This window comes from Gorilla gorilla, chromosome 3 (assembly GCF_029281585.2).
Source record: "Gorilla gorilla gorilla isolate KB3781 chromosome 3, NHGRI_mGorGor1-v2.1_pri, whole genome shotgun sequence".
NCBI classification, from domain to species: Eukaryota; Metazoa; Chordata; class Mammalia; order Primates; family Hominidae; genus Gorilla; species Gorilla gorilla.
The window spans coordinates 10,562,064-10,580,304 of NC_073227.2; the positions used below are offsets into that span (position 1 = coordinate 10,562,064).

General features: G+C 50.4%; 1 protein-coding gene across 6 annotated transcripts in view; it reads right to left on the reverse strand.

The window, feature by feature from the left end:
* NELFA (negative elongation factor complex member A) overlaps positions 1-18,241 on the reverse strand; it is a 59,569-nt gene that overhangs the window by 2,242 nt on the left and 39,086 nt on the right. For 5 of the 6 annotated variants that reach the window (XM_063705083.1, XM_063705082.1, XM_055384358.2 and 2 more), the window contains 6 exons: positions 6,641-6,812; positions 4,805-4,966; positions 3,010-3,099; positions 1,305-1,435; positions 1,143-1,212; positions 804-892 (listed from right to left, as the gene is read on the reverse strand). In XM_063705083.1, the coding sequence (XP_063561153.1) occupies positions 804-892; positions 1,143-1,212; positions 1,305-1,435; positions 3,010-3,099; positions 4,805-4,966; positions 6,641-6,812 (714 nt within the window). Of the gene's footprint in view, positions 1-803; positions 893-1,142; positions 1,213-1,304; positions 1,436-3,009; positions 3,100-4,804; positions 4,967-6,640; positions 6,813-7,502; positions 8,675-18,241 lie in introns of those variants that run through there. The other variant, XM_019025318.3, reaches the window with a different exon arrangement.

Below are 18,241 nucleotides of genomic sequence, written 5' to 3' on the forward strand. Positions count from 1 at the left end.
CTCATGGCCCGACCCGGAGCTCCACTGCCACAGGCTGTGGCCCCCCGAGCTAGAGCAGGAAGGCGGGGGCCACTCTCCCGAGCTCCCTGGGCTAGACAACGGGACCCCTGACCCCTGGCCCCTGGCGCCCCAGCAGAGTTGGGGACTGAGCCGCTCCTGTGTAGGAGAGGGGAGGGGTTGAGGAGCCCAAACCGCCCATCTTGAGCACAGAAGGAGCGATGCTTTTTCTTACCACGAAGCATTGATATAAAGGAAGATGCTCATGTTAAGAAACCCAGAACACGCAGCGGTGGGAAGAAAGGAGCTTATTATCCCAAAGTGACCCCGCAGTGTGGCCTCCTCCAGGCCCTGGCCTCAGACGACCCACTGCAGCCTCTGTGCACCTGCCGCGCCCCGTGGCTGCCTCCCACCCGCAGGCAGGGCCTGGTCTCCGGGACACTGAGGCCTCTGACCACCCAGCACCCCCACAGGCCTGTCCTGCACCCATTCATGGCCACGTGCAAGGCAGGTCCCACCAGCCCTGCCTGACGTGACACTGAGGCACAGGGGTGAGGAGGACTCCCCTGGCAGCCCCTCCAGCAAGCGTGGGGCAGGCTCCCGCTCCGAGCCTGAGTCAGATGCCCATGTCAGGGCACGGCCCACACTGCCTCTCATGTACATATATGTATACATACATAAATACAGACTGCACACATATGTACATACATATATATATTCTCCGACAGAGCACACTAGTGGCCACAATCGGAACAAAAGGGGCACCCGCAGTGGTGCCAGACATGGGGCGCAGCCCCAAGCCCTACCTGCGTGGACACCAGGCCGGCTGCGTAGTCCGGGGTGGCGTTCTCCACCACCGTTTCCTCCTTGGCCGGCTTCTCCACCACCTCCGCATCTGTGGACAAAACAGGCGTCCTCGCCAGTGCCCGGGCGCGTCTGCAGTCTCAGTTCAGGGCAGCAGCAGGGAAGCAAACAGCTTCCCAGGAGAGGCCACCAAGGAGCGAGGAGAAAAGCAGGCACCCACCCACGGAGAGGAGCCTCACGGGGGCACAGCCCTGCCCGCCGAGCGTGGACACAACCCACCCCAACTGGGCAGGGCCCGCAGGGACCCCCATTGCCGCCTACACGCAGGCCCCAACCCCCACCGAGAGTCTTCCTTCTCCTCTTCGCCTCTCGGCCAGCGCCAACCATATCCAGCTCAGAGATGTCCAGCAGCTGCCAAGACAAGCAAGCACAGCCCTGCCTTAGTGACAGCACCAGGGCGCAACGGGCCTAGGGGCGCCACAGGAGCTGGGGGACGGGCCTACCTTCACACCTCGTTCCTTCCGCAGCAGCGTCCTGGAAGGCGGGATGGGGGTCCGGTTCCCCGTGGGGCTGAAGACGCTGGGCGCTGTGGGGCTTCTGAAGGGCGCCTGCTTCGGGATGCCTTTGAGTGGGGCTGGAGGACGGCAACAGTCAGGGCGCCAGCAGCAGTGACCGGCAAACGTCCCCCACCCCCTCTGAGCCCAGAACATCCCACCCTCTTCTACGCTAGCGCCGCAGTGGGGAAGGGCCAAACCCCTGGCGGGCAGCGGGCAGGACCCCCAGGATCCCGGACCTCAGGGAGCAGGCGAACGCCTGGAGCCACGACCTCACACTTTGCCAAGACACCAAACAAAGACAGCGGCACCCCAGCCCAGCCACAGGATCTCACCAGGTGGAGTCTCTCACCAGTGTGGCGGGGGCTGAGCTCTGCCTCCTTCCTGTGCTTCCACAGGCAGGGGCGTGAAGCCAGGGGCATGAAGCCAGGTGCCTGGGCTTGAGGGCCGCCCTCCCAAGCCTTCTCCCCCTGTCCCCTGAGGACACTCCTGAGGCCTACCTACGCTGTTACCCACCAGCGCCCACACGCACCCTCCAAGGCGTGCGTGGCTCTCATGGTGCCAGGCCCGGAGAGAGGACGCCCGGGGGATGGTGCCATCAGCACACTGGGCCAGGCTGGACACACTGCTCAACGGCTGGCCCACCCTCCCTGGGCCAGCAGGTGCAGCCCTGGCCCTGGGATGCCTGGTGGGGGTGGAAAGACAAGGGTCTGCTCCAGGCGGGGTAGAGGAGAGCAAGGTGGAACCTCGGCTACGGTGGGCAGGAACATAACCCGGGGACGGCCCCCCACACAGGGACAATAGTCAGCAGACCCAAGATGCCTTCTACTAGGTCCCATGTGAACACTGTGGGATTATGGGAGCCCAAATAAACTAAGCCAGGCTGGTCTGGGAGCTGCATGGAGGACGCCTGTAAGGCTGCCCTTTCAGCCCCACCCATCTGCAAGTTTACCCAGCTGTCTCAGCACAGGACGACACCCGTCCTGCCCTCTGGCCCCAGGTCACTATCCAGCACCCTCTGGGGTGAGTATGCCCTGCCATGGTTCCCAGGGGCACGCCGTCTTCCTGTGATCAGGGTGCATCCTGCTTAAGCTCACGCCCAGCCCTGAGAGCACAAATCAGGAAGGGCAGATGGAGGGGTGCAGGGGGCACAGCCCCACGGGCAGCTGAGTACGGCCACGTCCTCCCTGCGGAGCCGCCCAGGGACACTCGGAACCCAAGAGCAGCACTTGGGGCCGAAAGCCCGAGCTGGGAAGGCCGAGAGCCACCGGTGCCAACAGCAGAGGAGCAGGGGCCAGCACTGTCCTCAGATCCCGGCCTTCCTGTCTCCGTGCCCAGTGCTGTCCTCAGATCCCGACCTTCCTGTCTCCGTGCCCAGCACTGTCCTCAGATCCCGGCCTTCCTGTCTCTGTGCCCAGCGCTGTCCTCAGATCCCGGCCTTCCTGTCTCCGTGCCCACACATCCTCCCAGGGAGCTCCCCAAGGGGAGAAGCCGGTGAAATTGCCCCAGTGCCTTCGCTTTCCCACGGGCTCCCAACACTGCTGCCTGAAGACCATTCACAGGCACCACCTCCCCAACAGGGAGCGGGTCTCCAGGTCAAGCCCTTAGCTCTGCCCCAAAAGCAAGGCTCACGGCACCAGGGTGGGGGCCTTACTGGTGGTGTCCATCTTCCGCAGCAGCCCCCGGCCCTTGGCGTGGAAGGGCACCCCGGCGCTCCGCTTCAACTGCTGGGCGGTCTCCGTGGCTGGAAGGAAGAGGTCACATGTGTCAGGGATCCTCAGAGCAAGAGCCCTTGGCCCTTGTAAAAGCATCTCTGTCAAGTGGATTCATCCGACGGCCTGAGCCGTGAACACCGCATTCTCTGTAAATGAGCAGCTGTTCCGAGCAGGGCCTGACACCAGCTCGCACTTTACAACGAGTCAGAAACTCACTCAGGTGAGCAAGTTTCGGGAGCTGGGTGGCTGTGGCTGCACCTCCCAGGACCCCATGGCAGGGGGAAGCAGCCGAGGAGGAGCTGAGGGACCTCATGAGCCCTCTCCATCGACCCGGGCCTCCCCCTGGCCCAGTGGTAGCGCCGTCCTCGCTGAGGGTCAGCAGGCACGGTCTAGATACAAAAATATGAGGAAGAAACAAACGAAGAGATATTCCTGACTTGGTTCAGTGAGGTTGAAGGGTCAGGGGACACCGAGTGCCCAAAGCAGACCCTGTGGCCGCTGCTGGCCTCCAAAGGGGGTGGGGCCCAAGGGGCCAGCAGAGTCCTTCCTGGGCTACCCAGTGGGCCCAGGGCTGCACGGAGCCTCCCGGACAGCGCTGGGCCCTGGCTGCTGCCCGTTCCAGCCAAGATCCATGCACAGCTGCTGTCAGCCTTTTATTTGGATTCTCTGGAAACGGGGTATTGATGTACACTATAAATATTAATTCCATAACCATTCAAAATAAAACGATGTTATTGAAATCTTTGTCGTGCTTTGGGAAAACGTTAACTGAAATGATTAAATATCTTTCAAGTGAAATTGAGATCACTGGCCACTCAAGAAGGCAGCAATGTGAGAGTAAGGACAGTGCCCCTCCAGCCATTCACACTGGCACCCACCGTGCCCAACAGCGTGACTCAGCTGGCACAGAGTTCATTTGGTAACAGAGATTAGAGATGCCTTCACCTAAAATTCTGAAGTTTGTGGGTTTTTTTTTTTTTTTTTTTTTTGAGATGTTGTTTCGCTCTTGTTGCCCAGGCTGGAGTGCAGTGGTGCAATCTTGGCTCACTGCAACCTCCGCCTCCCAGGTTCAAGTGATTCTCTTGCCTCAGCCTCCCAAGCAACTGGGATTACAGGCATGCACCACCACAGCCAGCTAATTTTTGTATTTTTAGTAGAGACGGGGTTTCACCATGTGGGCCAGGCTGGTCTCGAACTCCTGACCTCAGGTGATCTGCTGGCCTCAGCCTCCCAAAGTGCTGGGTTTAGAGGTGTGAGCCACCATGCCCAGCCTAAATTCTGAAGTTTTTAAAGCATGTTTTCAGAACATAAAGTTTAATATAGTGATAAACTTCTAACAAAAAACTTTATGCAGAACTTTATCTTCTTTTTCTTGAGACAGGGTCTCACTCTCTCCCAGGCTGGAGTGTAGTGGTGTCATCACAGCTCACTGCAGCCTCAACCTCGTGGGCTCAGGTGATCCTCCTACCTCAGCCTTCCGAGTAGCTGGGAGCACAGGCACACACCACCATGCCCGGCTAATTTTTTGGTATTTTTGGTAGAGATGGGGTTTCTTGGCTAGTCTCAAACTCCTGGGCTCAAACGACCCACCTGCCCCAGCCTCCCAACAGGTGTGAGCCACCATGCCTGGCCCAGAACGCCACCTTGAAGGGGCAGTCTTGGTACCTTAGAACCTAAGAAACCTATGACTGGAAACTACAAAGACAATGCCCGATGGCGGCCGCGGCCACTCACACTTCTGCAGCAGCTCCGCCCGCAGCGTGGCGCTCTTGGGTTTCCGCTTTAACTGAAAATGCTTCACCGGGGGAGTGAGGGGTCCCGCGAGGGTCGTCAGGGCGTTTTTGTTCAAGTACTGGCACTCCAGTGGCAGCATGGCAGACGCTTCACACTCACCCACTGCCGGTAAGAACCACATGAAGTTAGGGGCGCCCAGGCCGCGGACCTCCCGGCTGAGAGGAGCTGGCGGCTGCCCAGCCCCACACCCTCCTCAGTTAGGGTTAGGTCATGCGAGCTTCGGCTGTCCCCTGAGGTCCTCGAGACTGACTCCCCACGGCTCCAGCAGAACACCCAGGCGCATTTTCAGAACAGGAAGGCCTGAGAGGCGGGCGTGCCTTGAGAGGGCTGCAAACTGGAAACCTCTGGCACCAAGGACACCGAGAACCACAGGCTGACATAGATACAGTGATTCCTGGAGGGCTCCAGACACTTGCAGAACATGAAATGTTAACAGATCCCACCCCCACGTAAGAAGGACCCCCGATCTGTGGCTTCTCTCTTCCCGTCCCCGAGGGTAGCCAGGCTGGTGGTCTCTCCTGGAACCCCGGCCCTCATCCAAACTGCCCACATCCACTTCCTCAGCCTGTGTGCTCACCCACGGTTCAGAGCCCAGGAACTGCCCCACGAGGGACAGGCGACCTCCCACCTGAACTGGCTACATGCCCCACCTGGAGAAAAAGCACAGGCAGGCACATGAGAGTTCACCACCCTCAGCCTTCCTGCCCGCAGGACGCTCCTGAGACACGAACGGGTGGGGTGGGGTGGGGTAGACCTGTCCAGACCACTGCTCCAGAGGCATCTGTGTGGTGTGTGTGACCTCACAGGTGGGGAGAGGTGCCACCTGCAGGGGGGTGGCCAGCAGGGCCCCTGCAGGAGTGTGCAGCCTCGATGTCTCCATCCCACAACCCTGTCTTTCTGGGTGCTGCCCTTGAAGGAGCTGGGGCACAACGTTTGGGCTCTGAGGAGCCAGTTCTAATTGTCCAAAGCAGGAGAGAAACTCAGAAAAGCACAAGCATCAAGCATCCCATCAAGACATGTTCTTCAAATCCATCTACAAATAGTTGTTTAAGAGATACATTCTCACCCTGTTACCCAGGCTGGAGTGCAGTGGCGCGATCATGGCTCACTGCAGCCTTGGCCTCCCAGGCTCAAGTGATCCTCCTGCCTCAGCCTCCCAAGTACCTGGGAGGACAGGCACGTGCCATCACGCCCACCTAATTTTTATTTTTTGTAGAAATGGGTTCTTGCTATGTTTCCCAGGCTGGTCTCGAACTCCTGGGCTCAAGCAATCTGGCCACCTCAGCCTCCCAAAGTGCTGGGGTTACAGGAGTGAGCCACGGAGCCCAGCCTTGTGAATATTTTCTAAGTGACTTTCAGTTCACATTTAAACAACTGAATTGTTGATATTTTCAACATGCATTTCTGAGCATGTACTCTGGGCCAGGGAATGCTCTGGGCCCTAGAACCTAGGATCTACAGATACCACCTGAATGGGCAGAGCCCCTGCCCTCACGGAGCCAACCAGAGAGAGACGGCGAGTGGCGTGACACAGCCTCCCACTGACACCGTAGCAGTGAGGATGGGGCCTGTGGGCTGTTTGGAGTTTGTTTTCAAAGATGGCAAAAGCCAGGCAGCAGCTTACGGGGGAGGATGGTGCATATACAGTTAATATTCTAGGGACCGGGACACACGGAAAAACGTAAAGGTCTAAAAATCAAATTCATTTCAGAAAAAAATTTTTCAAGAAAGATCCATTTCCCTCCACCCAACATGAATTAAAGCCGCACAACATACCCTTTTCTCTAAGTTCTCCCAAAATATCCTGAACGTTGGGATTCTGCTCCTCCAGCTCCAGGTTAAGCGAGCCTGTGTCCGGAAAGGACTTCAAGATGTCGGCGACCATGAGCACCCAGGGGTCCGAGTCGAGGCTGGCGAGCTGGATGATCTCCATCAGGGCGCCCTTCATCTGCAAGAGAGGATGCTGCCGGCGCCACCATGCCCCTGCCCACTTCCAAGCCCACTCCCTGCTGAGCTTCCAGATGGGCACTGGGCAGTGGCCGGGCTCTCTGGCAGTTGTCCCCAACACTTCCTCCTGAGGGCTCCCCTTCCTCTGAGCCCCCCGCCTCACCCCAGGGCCACCTTGCTTCCCTGAGCAGCACAGCCTCTGCCAGGTTGCAAGGCCCCGGCATCCGGTGCCCTCCCGGCAGCCTCCCACCTCCCAGCAGCACCCAGTCCACCGGGCCTACTCTCTTCCACCGGTGCGCAGATGCAAGAAAACCTGAAGGGTGAGAAGCCGGGGCCACCACTGCCCCCGCAGAAAGCCTGCGGGTGGGAAATCCTGGGGATGAGGGGCGTAGAGCAGGCAGGTGCCCGGCACAGCAGAGCGCAGGAGCAGGGTGGAGTCACCTGCTGCAGGGGGTGTGTGCCTGGGCAGCAGGGGGTGGGGCCTGGGACCTGGGGCAGCACCCGTGACAGCTGAGCTGGTGCCTAGTCACCATCTAGGCAGGGACGGCTGCCTCTGGGTCTGGACGGCGCTGGGAGTTGGCGCTCGTGGAGCCTGGAGGTGGCCCCGGGATCTGGAGTGAGGCCAGGGCCTTGGGGAGGCCATGGGCAACGCGGGTGGAGGAAGCAGGCGCATCCCGCGCTCCCTCAATACCTGGAAGGCCAGATCCATCCACACCAGGGCCTGCTTCGGCCACATAAACCCCCTCCCACGAGGAAACGCAGAAAGCCAGGCCATGGCGTGCCTGTGCCTCTGCCATGCGCCCACTGGGCTGCTCACAGTGTGAGACAGCTGGGCTGGCTGGCGCTGGGGGTGAACAACAGCGCCCTGCCCTGTCCAGACGCCGGGGCTGAAACCCCAGCCCAAGGCCTTCCTGACACCCACTCCCTGCGTCAGGCGCCAGAGACCTGTCCTACGAGGGCTGCGGCCATCACGTCCCCGCGAGCGCCGCCTCCTGGTGGCCTCTGAGTGGGAGGACCTTCCAGAGCTTCCCTCACTGTCCTCACGGGCTTCCTGCCCTGAGGGAAGTTGGCTCGAAGGGCAGAGATCAGAGGTCGTGCCAGGGGAGCCTGCCTGCTGCCAAGCCCCTCTGCATCTGCCCTGCAGGACACCCAGCTGCCCTCAGGAGTCAAGAACCCCCCACGTGGCCCAGCCCCTTCTGTTCCTTGGGCAACCAGGGAGGGTGTCGCCCCGGCCGCTGACGCTGTGCCCCGGGCCCTCACTCCCGACGCCCGCCCGGGTGCGCGATGCGGCAGAAGATGCTACGTGGCTGCAGGAAGCGCTGCGCACACGCTGCCTCTGGCAGCGGCACAGCCCCGCTGTTCCCAGCCAGTGCTGCCTCTTCACAGCAGCCCCAGGGAAACCCTACGCCTGTCAAGAGGCAAGCGCGCGGCATTTTATAAAAATGGTAAGGATAAAAAAAGTCGGGGATGTTAATTTAAAACAAAAAGGACCACTGTTGTGGAGTAAATGTTTTCTCTCCAGAACGCGCATGTTGAAGCCTGGCTCGCTCTATACTGGGGCTTCTGTAGGAAAACGCTTGGCTTTCCCGGGTGCGGTAGCTCACGCCTGTAGACCCCACACTTCGGCAGGCCGAGGCGGGCGGCTCACGAGGTCAGGAGTTCGGGACCAGACTGACCCACATGGGGAAACCCTGTCTCTACTAAAAATACAAAATTAGCCGGGCGTGGTAGCGCATTCCTGTAATCCCAGCTACTTGGGAGGCTGAGGCAGGGGAATCGCTTGAACCCAGGAGGCAGAGGTTGCAGTGAGCTGAGATCGCACCATTGCACTCCAACCTGGGCAACAAGAGCGAAACTCCATCTCAAAAAAAAAAAAAAAAAAAAAAAAAAAGAAAAAAAGAAAAGAAAGAAAGAAAAAAGAAAAGAAAGAAAGAAAAAAGAAAATGCTTGGCTTACACACAATAGAAATTTACTTCTCACGGTTCTGGAGGTGGGAATCCAAGATCAGTTAAGGCGCTGGTGGAGGCCCCTTCCAGCTTCATGGAAGGTGCCTTTTGCTGGTGGAAGGTGGGAACCAGCTCCCCTGGGCCTTTTTTTTTTTTTTTTTTTTTTTTGAGACAGAGTCTCGCTGTTGTTGTCGCCCGGGCTGGAGTGCAATGGTGGGATCTCGGCTCACTGCAACCTCCGCCTTCCCAGGTCCAGCGATTCTCCTGCCTCATGCTCCCACAGTGCTGGGAATCCAGGCGCCACCACCACGCCCGGCCCAGGCCTATCTTGTAAGGTCTGTAATTCTTAGAGAGCAGGGGCCCTAACTCACTTCTGTACTCTTTACTGAATAAACTATCACATCATTAAAATGTCTCTTCCTCTTCCTCTTCCCTGGTATAAAGAACTGCTGTTTACTAAGCTTTTCAGAGGAATAGGGCCGGGTATAGTGGCTCACGCCTGTGGTTCCAGCTACCAGGGAGGCTGAGGCAGGAGGATCACTTGAGCCCAGGGGTTCAAGGCTGCAGTGAACAAAGATGGCACTACTCCACTCCAGCCTGAGCAACAGAGCAAGATTTCATTTCTTAAAAAAATTAAAAATTGGCTGGGCACGGTGGCTCACGTCTGTAATCCCAGCACTCTGGGAGGCTAGGGCGGGTGGATCACTTGAGGTCAGGAATTCGAGATCAGCCTGTCCAACATGGCGAAACCCCATCTCTACTGAAAATACAAAAATTAGCCAGGCATGGTGGTGCACTCCTGTAATCCCAGCTACTGGGGAAGGTGAGGCAGGAGAATTGCTTGAACTTGGGAGGCAGAGATTCTGGTGAGCCAAGATGGCGCCACTGTACTCCAGCCTGGGCAACAGAGCAAGACTCTGTCAAAAAAAAAAAAAAAAAAAGCCGGGCATGGTGGCTCACACCTGTAATCCTAGCACTTTGGGAGGCTGAGGTGGGCGGATCACAAGGTCAGGAGATTGAGACCATCCTGGCTAACACAGTGAAACCCTGCCTCTACTAAAAATACAAAAAATTAGGCGGGCGTGGTGGTGGGCACCTGTAGTCCCAGCTACTTGGGAGGCTGAGGCAGGAGAATGGCGTGAACCCGGGAGGCGGAGCTTGCAGTGAGCCGAGATTGCGTGCCCCAGCCTGGGCAACAGAGTGAGACTCCGTCTCAAAAAAAAAAAAAAATTAAAAATAAAAAGACACATTACAAAACCAGTGAACTGGTTGTAGAATTTCATTCAGAAACACAAGTTGCAGCACATGCCATGTATAAGGTTAACCTTATGTGTCAACTTGACTGGGCCATGGGGCACCTGGACAGTTAGTCCCTCATGATTCCAGGTGTGTCTGTGAGGATGTTTCTACATAAGACTAACATCTGAATTGTACTGAGTGAGGCAGAGGGCCCTCCCTACTGCTGAGTGGGTCTCATCCGATCAACTGAAAACCAAAGCAGAACAAAAATGCTGAGTAAGGGGAACTCCTGCCTGTTTGAGCTGGAAGATTGGTCTTTTCCAGCCTTCAGACTCAGGCTGAAACATCAGCTCTTCCTGGGTCTTGAGTCTCAGGGCTTACATCACTGGCTCTCCTGGTGTGTGTGCATGTATGTGTCTATATACCCTCTTGGTTCTGTTTCTCTGGAGAATCCTGACTGATACCCTGTGGAACACATCCAGCCCAGTCATCTAGTCACCCTGTATCTATGGTCCTATGTAGAAAAGTTTAATTTTCAGAATGATATCCCTAAGGTACCAGACCCCTAAATAAATGAAGAAAACTAAGATAAATTAGAATGTCTTATAAACCTTTTTTTAAATACCAAGAAAATAAATAAAAATATTTTTCAGAAAACTAAATGACCCAGAATGGCCTAGTCCTTTCACGATCCAGTTAAATGAGGTCTTTATCACAATTTCTTGTAATACATAAGGACGAAGTCCAAGAAAAATACATATAAAATAAAGCTGGTATATTTATATTAATGTTAGATGGAAGCAGATTTTAAGAACAAAACATTACTAAATACAGAGAATCTCTATGTAAAGATCCAAGGTTGAGCTCACATGGTAACTATAGCAACTATACACTTGGATGCACCTAATAACACAGCCCCAAAATATATACAGCATAAGCTGAGAAGGAGGAACAGACAAACCCATAATCCTAACAGGGAGATCAACAAATCCTCTTCTCACTGATTTTTTTTTTTTTTTTTAAACCAAACTGCACGTGCCTGTAGTTCTACATACTTGGGAGGCTGAGGAATTTGAGTCCAGCCTGGGCAACATAGTAAGACCCCACACCTTTAAAACAAAAAACAGTTAAGAATAGAATAGATTTGTACAACATGATTATACAAATTGGCCTAATGAACATCCACTGAGCAATGGATCTCAAAACTATAGAGAGTACATATGATTTGCAAGCTTACTTGCAACATTTACAAAAACTGACCATACATTTTGCCATTAAGCAGATCTTAAATTTCAAACAACTAAAATAAACCATATTCTCTGACAAGAGCTCAATACAGCTAGAAATTAATAATAAAAACAAAACTAAAATATCTTCCCCTCCAATGTAGGGAAATTATGAAACATTTCTAAATTACCAAGGGATCAGTGAAGAACTTACTGAAATTAAAAAATAGTGTGACGATACAGTTCTGTGACTATCAAAACTTGTGGGATGCGGCTTACACTGTAATTAGAAGAGAATTTATGGACACACACACATACACACACGAAAAGAAGCCTGAGATTGGCATCCATCTTTAAAACTTAGAAAAAGAGCAACAAAGTAAGTACAAAGACAGGAGAAATAAGAAAATTAGTGCAAAAATTAGTGAAACAGAAATCCAAGTTCAACAAAGCCAGAAGCTGGTAGTTTGAAAATTCTTATAAAATCAACAAACATCTGGTGAGATGGATCAAGGGGGAAAAAATAAGAAATAATCACTATACATGCTTCTGACATTTAAAAAGAAGATGTTTGAGCTGGTCATATTGGCTCATGCCTGTAATCCCAGCAATTTGGGCAACCAAGGCATGTGGATCACTTGAGGTCAGGAGCTTGAGACCAGACTGGCCAACGTGGCAAAAACCTGTCTCTACTAAAAATACAAAAATTAGCCGGGAATGGTGGCACACGCCTGTGATCCCAGCTACTCAGAAGGCTGAGGCACGATAATCACTTGAGTCTGGAAGGTGGAGGTTGCAGTGAGCCAAGATTGCACCATTGCACTCCAGCCTCGATGACAGAAGGGTATTTTGAGACACTCTCTCTACAAAAAATTTTGAAAAAAAGAAAAGTAGGCAGGTATGGTGGTGCATGCCTGCAGTCTTAGCTGCTCAGGAAGGTGAGGCAGGAGATCACTTGAGCTTAGGAGTTTAAGGTTACAGTGAGTTATGATCACATCACTGCCACTCCAGCCTGGGTGACAGTGACACTATGCATTAAAACAAACAAACAAAAAAAACAAAACCCATAAAAACAAAAATCAATACTGAAAAATCCTCCCACAAAGTAAATTTCAGGTCCAGAAGGCTTCATTACCAAGTTCTACCAAATATTTAGGAAGAAATCACTCCATTAGTAAACAAACTTTCCAAAGAAAAAGAAAAGACCAGATTCGTTACAAATCGTTTTTTAAGGGTAGCATAACCCCAATACCAAAATCCAACAAAGACAGTCTGGGGAAGTAAAACTACAGGTCAATCTCACCCAAGAACAAAGATATAATACAAAATTCCTATACAAAACATCAGGATGATATAATCTAACAACATAAAATGACCAATTTAGGTTTACCGCAGGAATGCGAGGTTGGTTTATAATTAAAGCTATTTTGTTAATGTGGTGAATTACATGTCAATAGATATTTAAGCATCTGATAAAATTTAAAGTTCCTTTGTGCTCACACCCACTAGGATGGCTATATCAAAAAGATAGCAAATGTTGGCAAGGATGTGAGAGACTGAACACTCAAAAATCACTATGGAGAAAGTAAGATGGTGTAGCCACTATGGAAAATAGTTTGGCAATTTCTCAAAATGTTAAATATAGAATAACCTGGGCAGCCCAGACAAGTGGTTTCCCCCCACTGAAGCACACTCCCTCCATCATGGGACAAAGTGCTTCGTTAAACGGGTCCTGCTCCCTATGTCACCCAACTAGGTGAGACCCTCCAACAGGGGTTGTCAGACACCCTATACAGGAGTGATCCTACTGGCATCAGGTTGGTGCCCCTCGAGATCAGAGGTCCCAGAAGAAGGAGCAGGCACCCATCTTTGCTGTTCTCCAGCCTCCTTTAGTGACACCTCCAGGCATGGGAGTGAATCAGATGAACATGGCCTGAAGTGAGCCCCCAGCAAACTGCAGCAGCCCTACAGAAGAGGGACATGACTACTGCAAGGAAAACAAATGAGCAGAAAACGACAACAGCATCAACAACAACAATAACAACCACAACAAAAGGCCCCATCCAAGGGTCAGCAGCCTCAAAGACTGAAACTAGACAAACTCACGAAGATGAGAAAGAATCAACAAAAAAATGCTGGAAACTCCAAAGGCCAGAGTGCCTCTTCTCCAAACGATCACAATGTCTCTCCATCAAGGGCGCAGAACTAGACGGAGGATCGGATGGACGAGCTGGCAGAAGTAGGCTTCAGAAGATGGGTAATAAAAAAAAACAACGATGAACTAAAGGAGCATGTTCTATCCCAATGCAAAGAAGCTAAGAACCTTGATAAAAGGTCAGAGGAATTGCTAACTAGAATAACCGGTTTAGAGAGGAACATAAATGACCTGACGAAGCTGAAAAACACAGCACGAGAACCTCATGAGTCATCCGCAAGTATTAACAGCCGAATCCACCAAGCGGAACAAAGGATATCAGAGTTTGAAGACCATCTTACTGAAATAAGACATGCAGACAACAATAGAGAGAAAAGAATGAAAAGGAACGAACAAAGCCTCCAAAAAACACGGGATTTCATAAAAAGACCAAACCTACTACTGACTGGAGTACCAGAAGGAGACGGGGAGAATGGAAACAAGCTGGAAAACACACTTAAGGATGTTATCCAGGAGAACTTCTTCAACCTAGAAAGACAGGCCAACATGCAAATTCGGGAAATACAGAGAACCCCACTAAGACACTCCATGAGAAGATCAACCCCAAGACACATAATCATCAAATTCTCCAAGGTCGAAATGAAGGAAAAACTGTTCAGAGCAGCCAGAGAGAAAGGCCAGGTCACCTACAAAGGGAAGCCCATCAGACTAACCAATGGCAGACCTCTGCACAAACTCTACAAGCCAGAAGAGTTTGGGGGCCAATATTCAACATTCTTAAAGAAAAGAATTTTCAACCCAGAATTTAATATCCGGCCAAACTAAGCTTCATAAGTGAAGGAGAAATAAAATCTTTTCCAGACAAGCAAATGCTGAGGGATTTTGTTACCACCAGCCCCGCCCCGGAAGAGCTCTGGAAAGAAGCACTAAATATGGAAAGAAAAACCAGTACGAGCCACTGAAAAAACACACCAAAATATAGAGACCAATGACATTACAAAGAAACTGCATCTAGTGTGCAAAATAACCAGATAGCATCATGATTACAGGACCGAATTCACACATAACAATATTAACCTTCAATGTAAATGGGCTAAATGCCCCAATTAAAAGACACAGACTGGCAAATTGGATAAGGAGTCAAGACCCATTGGTGTGCTGTATGCAGAAGACTCATCTTACATGCAAAGACACACACAGGCTCAGAATAACGGGATGGAGGAAACTTCAAGCAAATGGAAAGCAAACAAACAAACAAAAAGACAGGGGTTGCAATCCTAGTCTCTGATAAAACAGACTTTAAACCAACAAAGATCAAAGAAGACAAGAAGGGTATTACACAATGGTAAAGGAAACAATTCGACAAGAAGAGCTAACTATCCTAAATATATATGCACCCAATACAGGAGCACCCAGATTCATAAAACAAGTTCTTACAGACCTACAAAGAGACTCAGACTCCCACACAATAATAGGGGGAGACTTTAACACCCCACTGTCAGTATTAGATCAACGAGACAGAAAACTAACAAGGATGTTCAGGACTTGAACTCAGCTCTGGATCAAGTGGACCTAGTAGACATCTACAGAACTCTCTACCTCAAATCAACAGAATATACATTCTTCTCAGTGCTACATGGCACTTACTCTAAAATCGACCACGTAATTAATTGGAAGTAAGCAAATGCAAAAGAACTGAAATCATAACAGTCTCTCAGACCACAGTGCAAATTAGAACTCAAGATTAAGAAACTCACTCAAAACCACACAATCTCATGGAAATTGAACAACCTGCTCCTGAATGACTCCTGGATAAATAATGAAATTAAAGCAGAAATCAAGAATTTCTTTGAAACCAATGAGAACAAAGAGACAATGTAGCAGAATCTCTGGGACACAGCTAAAGCAGTGTTAAGAGGGAAATTTATAGCATTAAATGCCCACATCAGAAAGCTAGAAAGATCTCAAATCGACACCCTAACATCACAATTAAAAGACCCAGAGAGGCAAGAGAGCAAACTAACCCCAAAGCTAACAGAAAACAAGAAATAACTAAGATCAGAGAAGAATTAAAGGACATAGAGACACGAAAAACCCTCCCCCCCAAAAAAATATCAACAAATCCAGGAGCTGGTTTTTTGAAAAAATTAACAAAATAGACAGAATGCTAGCTAGACTAATAAAGAAGAGAGAGAAGAATCAAACAGACACCAAAAAATAGTAATAATAATAATAAAGGTGCTATCACAACTGACCCCACAGAAATACAAACTACCATCAGAGAATACTATAAACATCTCTACACAAACAAACTAGAAAATCTAGAACAAATGGATAAATTCCTGGGTGCATACACCCTCCCAAGACTAAACCAGGAAGAAGTCGAATCCCTGACTAGACCAATAACAAGCTCTGAAATTGAGGCAGTAACAACAACCTACCAACCAAAAGAAGCCCAGGACCAGACGGACTCACAGCTGAATTCTACCAGAAATACAAAGAGGAGCTGGCACCATTCCTTCTGAAACTATTCCAAACAATTGAAAAGGAGGGACTCCTCCCTAACTCATTTTATGAGGCCAACATCATCCTGATACCAAAACTGGGAAGAGACAACAAAAAAGAAAACTTCAGGCCAACATCCCTGATGAACATCAATGTGAAAATCCTCAATAAAATACTGGCAAACCGAATCCAGCAGCACATCAAAAAGCTTATCCACCACGATCAAGTGGCTTCATCCCTGGGATGCAAGGCTGGTTCAACATACGCAAATCAACAAGCATAATCTATCACATAAACAGAACCAAAGACAAAAACCACATGATCATCTCAACAGATGCAGAAAAGGCCTTTGATAAAATTCAACATCCCTGCATGTTAAAAACTCTCAATAAGCTAGGTATTAATGGAACATATCTCAAAATATTAAGAGTTATTTAAGACAAACCCACAGCCAATACCATATTGAATGGGCAAAAGCTGGAAGCATTCTCTTTGAAAACTGGTACAAGACAAGGATGTCCTCTCTCACCACTCCTATTCAACACAGCATTGGAAGTTCTGGCCAGGGCAATTAGGCAAGAGAAAGAAATAAAGAGTATTCAAATAGGAAGAGAGGAAGTCAAGTTGTCTCTGTTTGCAGATGACATGATTTTATATTTAGAAAACCCCATCAACTCAGCCCAAAAACTTGTTGAACTGATAAGCAACTTCAGCAAAGTCCGAGGATACAAAATCAATGTGATTTTAATAGGCGAGCAGAGAGCCAAATCATGAATGAACTCCCATTCAAAATCACTAGAGAATAAAATACCTAGGAATACAGCTAACAAGGGATGTGAAGGACCTCTTCAAAGAGAACTACAAACCACTGTTGAAGAAAATAAGAGAGGAGCCGGGTGCAGTGGCTCACGCCTGTAATCCCAGCACTTTGGGAGGCCGAGGCAGGCAGATTACCTGAGGTCAGGAGTTTGAGACCAGCCTGGCCAACACGGTTAAACCCCGTCTCTACTAAAAATACACAAATTAGCCGGGCGTGGTGGCACAAGCCTGTAATCCCAGCTACTCGGGAGGCTGAGGCAGGAGAACTGCTTGAGCCAGGGAGGCGGAGGTTGCAGTGAGCCGAGATCGTGCCACTGCACTCCAGCCTGGCCGACAGAGCGAGACTCTGTCTCAAAAGAAAAAAAAAAAAAGGCCAGGCACGGTGGCTCATGCCTGTAATCCTAGCACTTTGGGAGGCCGAGGCGGGCGGATCATGAGGTCAGGAGATTGAGACCATCCTGGCTAACACGGTGAAACCCTGTCTCTACTAAAAATACAAAAAAATTAGCCAGGCGTGGTGGCGGGCGCCTGTAGTCCCAGCTACTAGGGAGGCTGATGCAGGAGAATGGCGTGAACCGGGGAGGCGGAGCTTGCAGTGAGCCGAGATCGCGCCACTACACTCCAGCCTGGGCGACAGAGCCAGACTCCATCTCAGAAAAAAAAAAAGAAAAAACAGAAAATAAGAGAGTACACAAACAAATGGAAAAGCATTCCATCCTCATGGATAGGAAGAATCAGTATCATGAAAATGGCCATACTGCTCAAAGTAACTTACAGATTCAATGCTATTCCCAACAAACTACCATTGACATTCTTCACAGAATTAGAAAAAACTATTTTAAATTTCATATGGAATCAAAGAAGATCCCATATAGCCAAGACAATCCTAAGCAAAAAGAACAAAGCTGGAGGCATCACGCTACCTGACTTCAAACTACACTTACAAGGCTACAGTAACCAAAACAGCATGGTACTGGCATCACAACAGACCTATAGACCAATGGAGAAGAACAGGGACCTCAGAAATAACACCACACATCTACCAGCATCTGATCTTTGACAAACCTGACAAAAACAAGCAATGAGGAAGGATCTTCTATTCAGTAAATGGTGCTGGGAAAACTGGCTAGCCATATGCAGAAAACTGAAACTGGACCTCTTCCTTACACCTCATACAAAAATTAATTCAAGATCCATTAAAAACTTAAATGTAAAACCCCAAACCATAAAAATCCTAGAAGAAAACCCAGGCAATACCATTCAGGACACAGTCACGGCCAACGACTTCATGACAAAAATGCCAAAAGCAATGGAAACAAAAGCCAAAATTGACAAATGGGATCTAATTAAACTAAAGAGCTTCTGCTCAGCAAAAGAAACTGTCATCAGAGTGAACAGGCAACCTACAGAATGGGAGAAAATTTTTGCAATCTACTCGTCTGACAAAGGGCTAATATCCAGAATTTACAAGGAACTTAAACATATTTATAACAGAAAAACAACCCCATCAAAAAGTAGGCAAAGGAGGTAAACAGATACC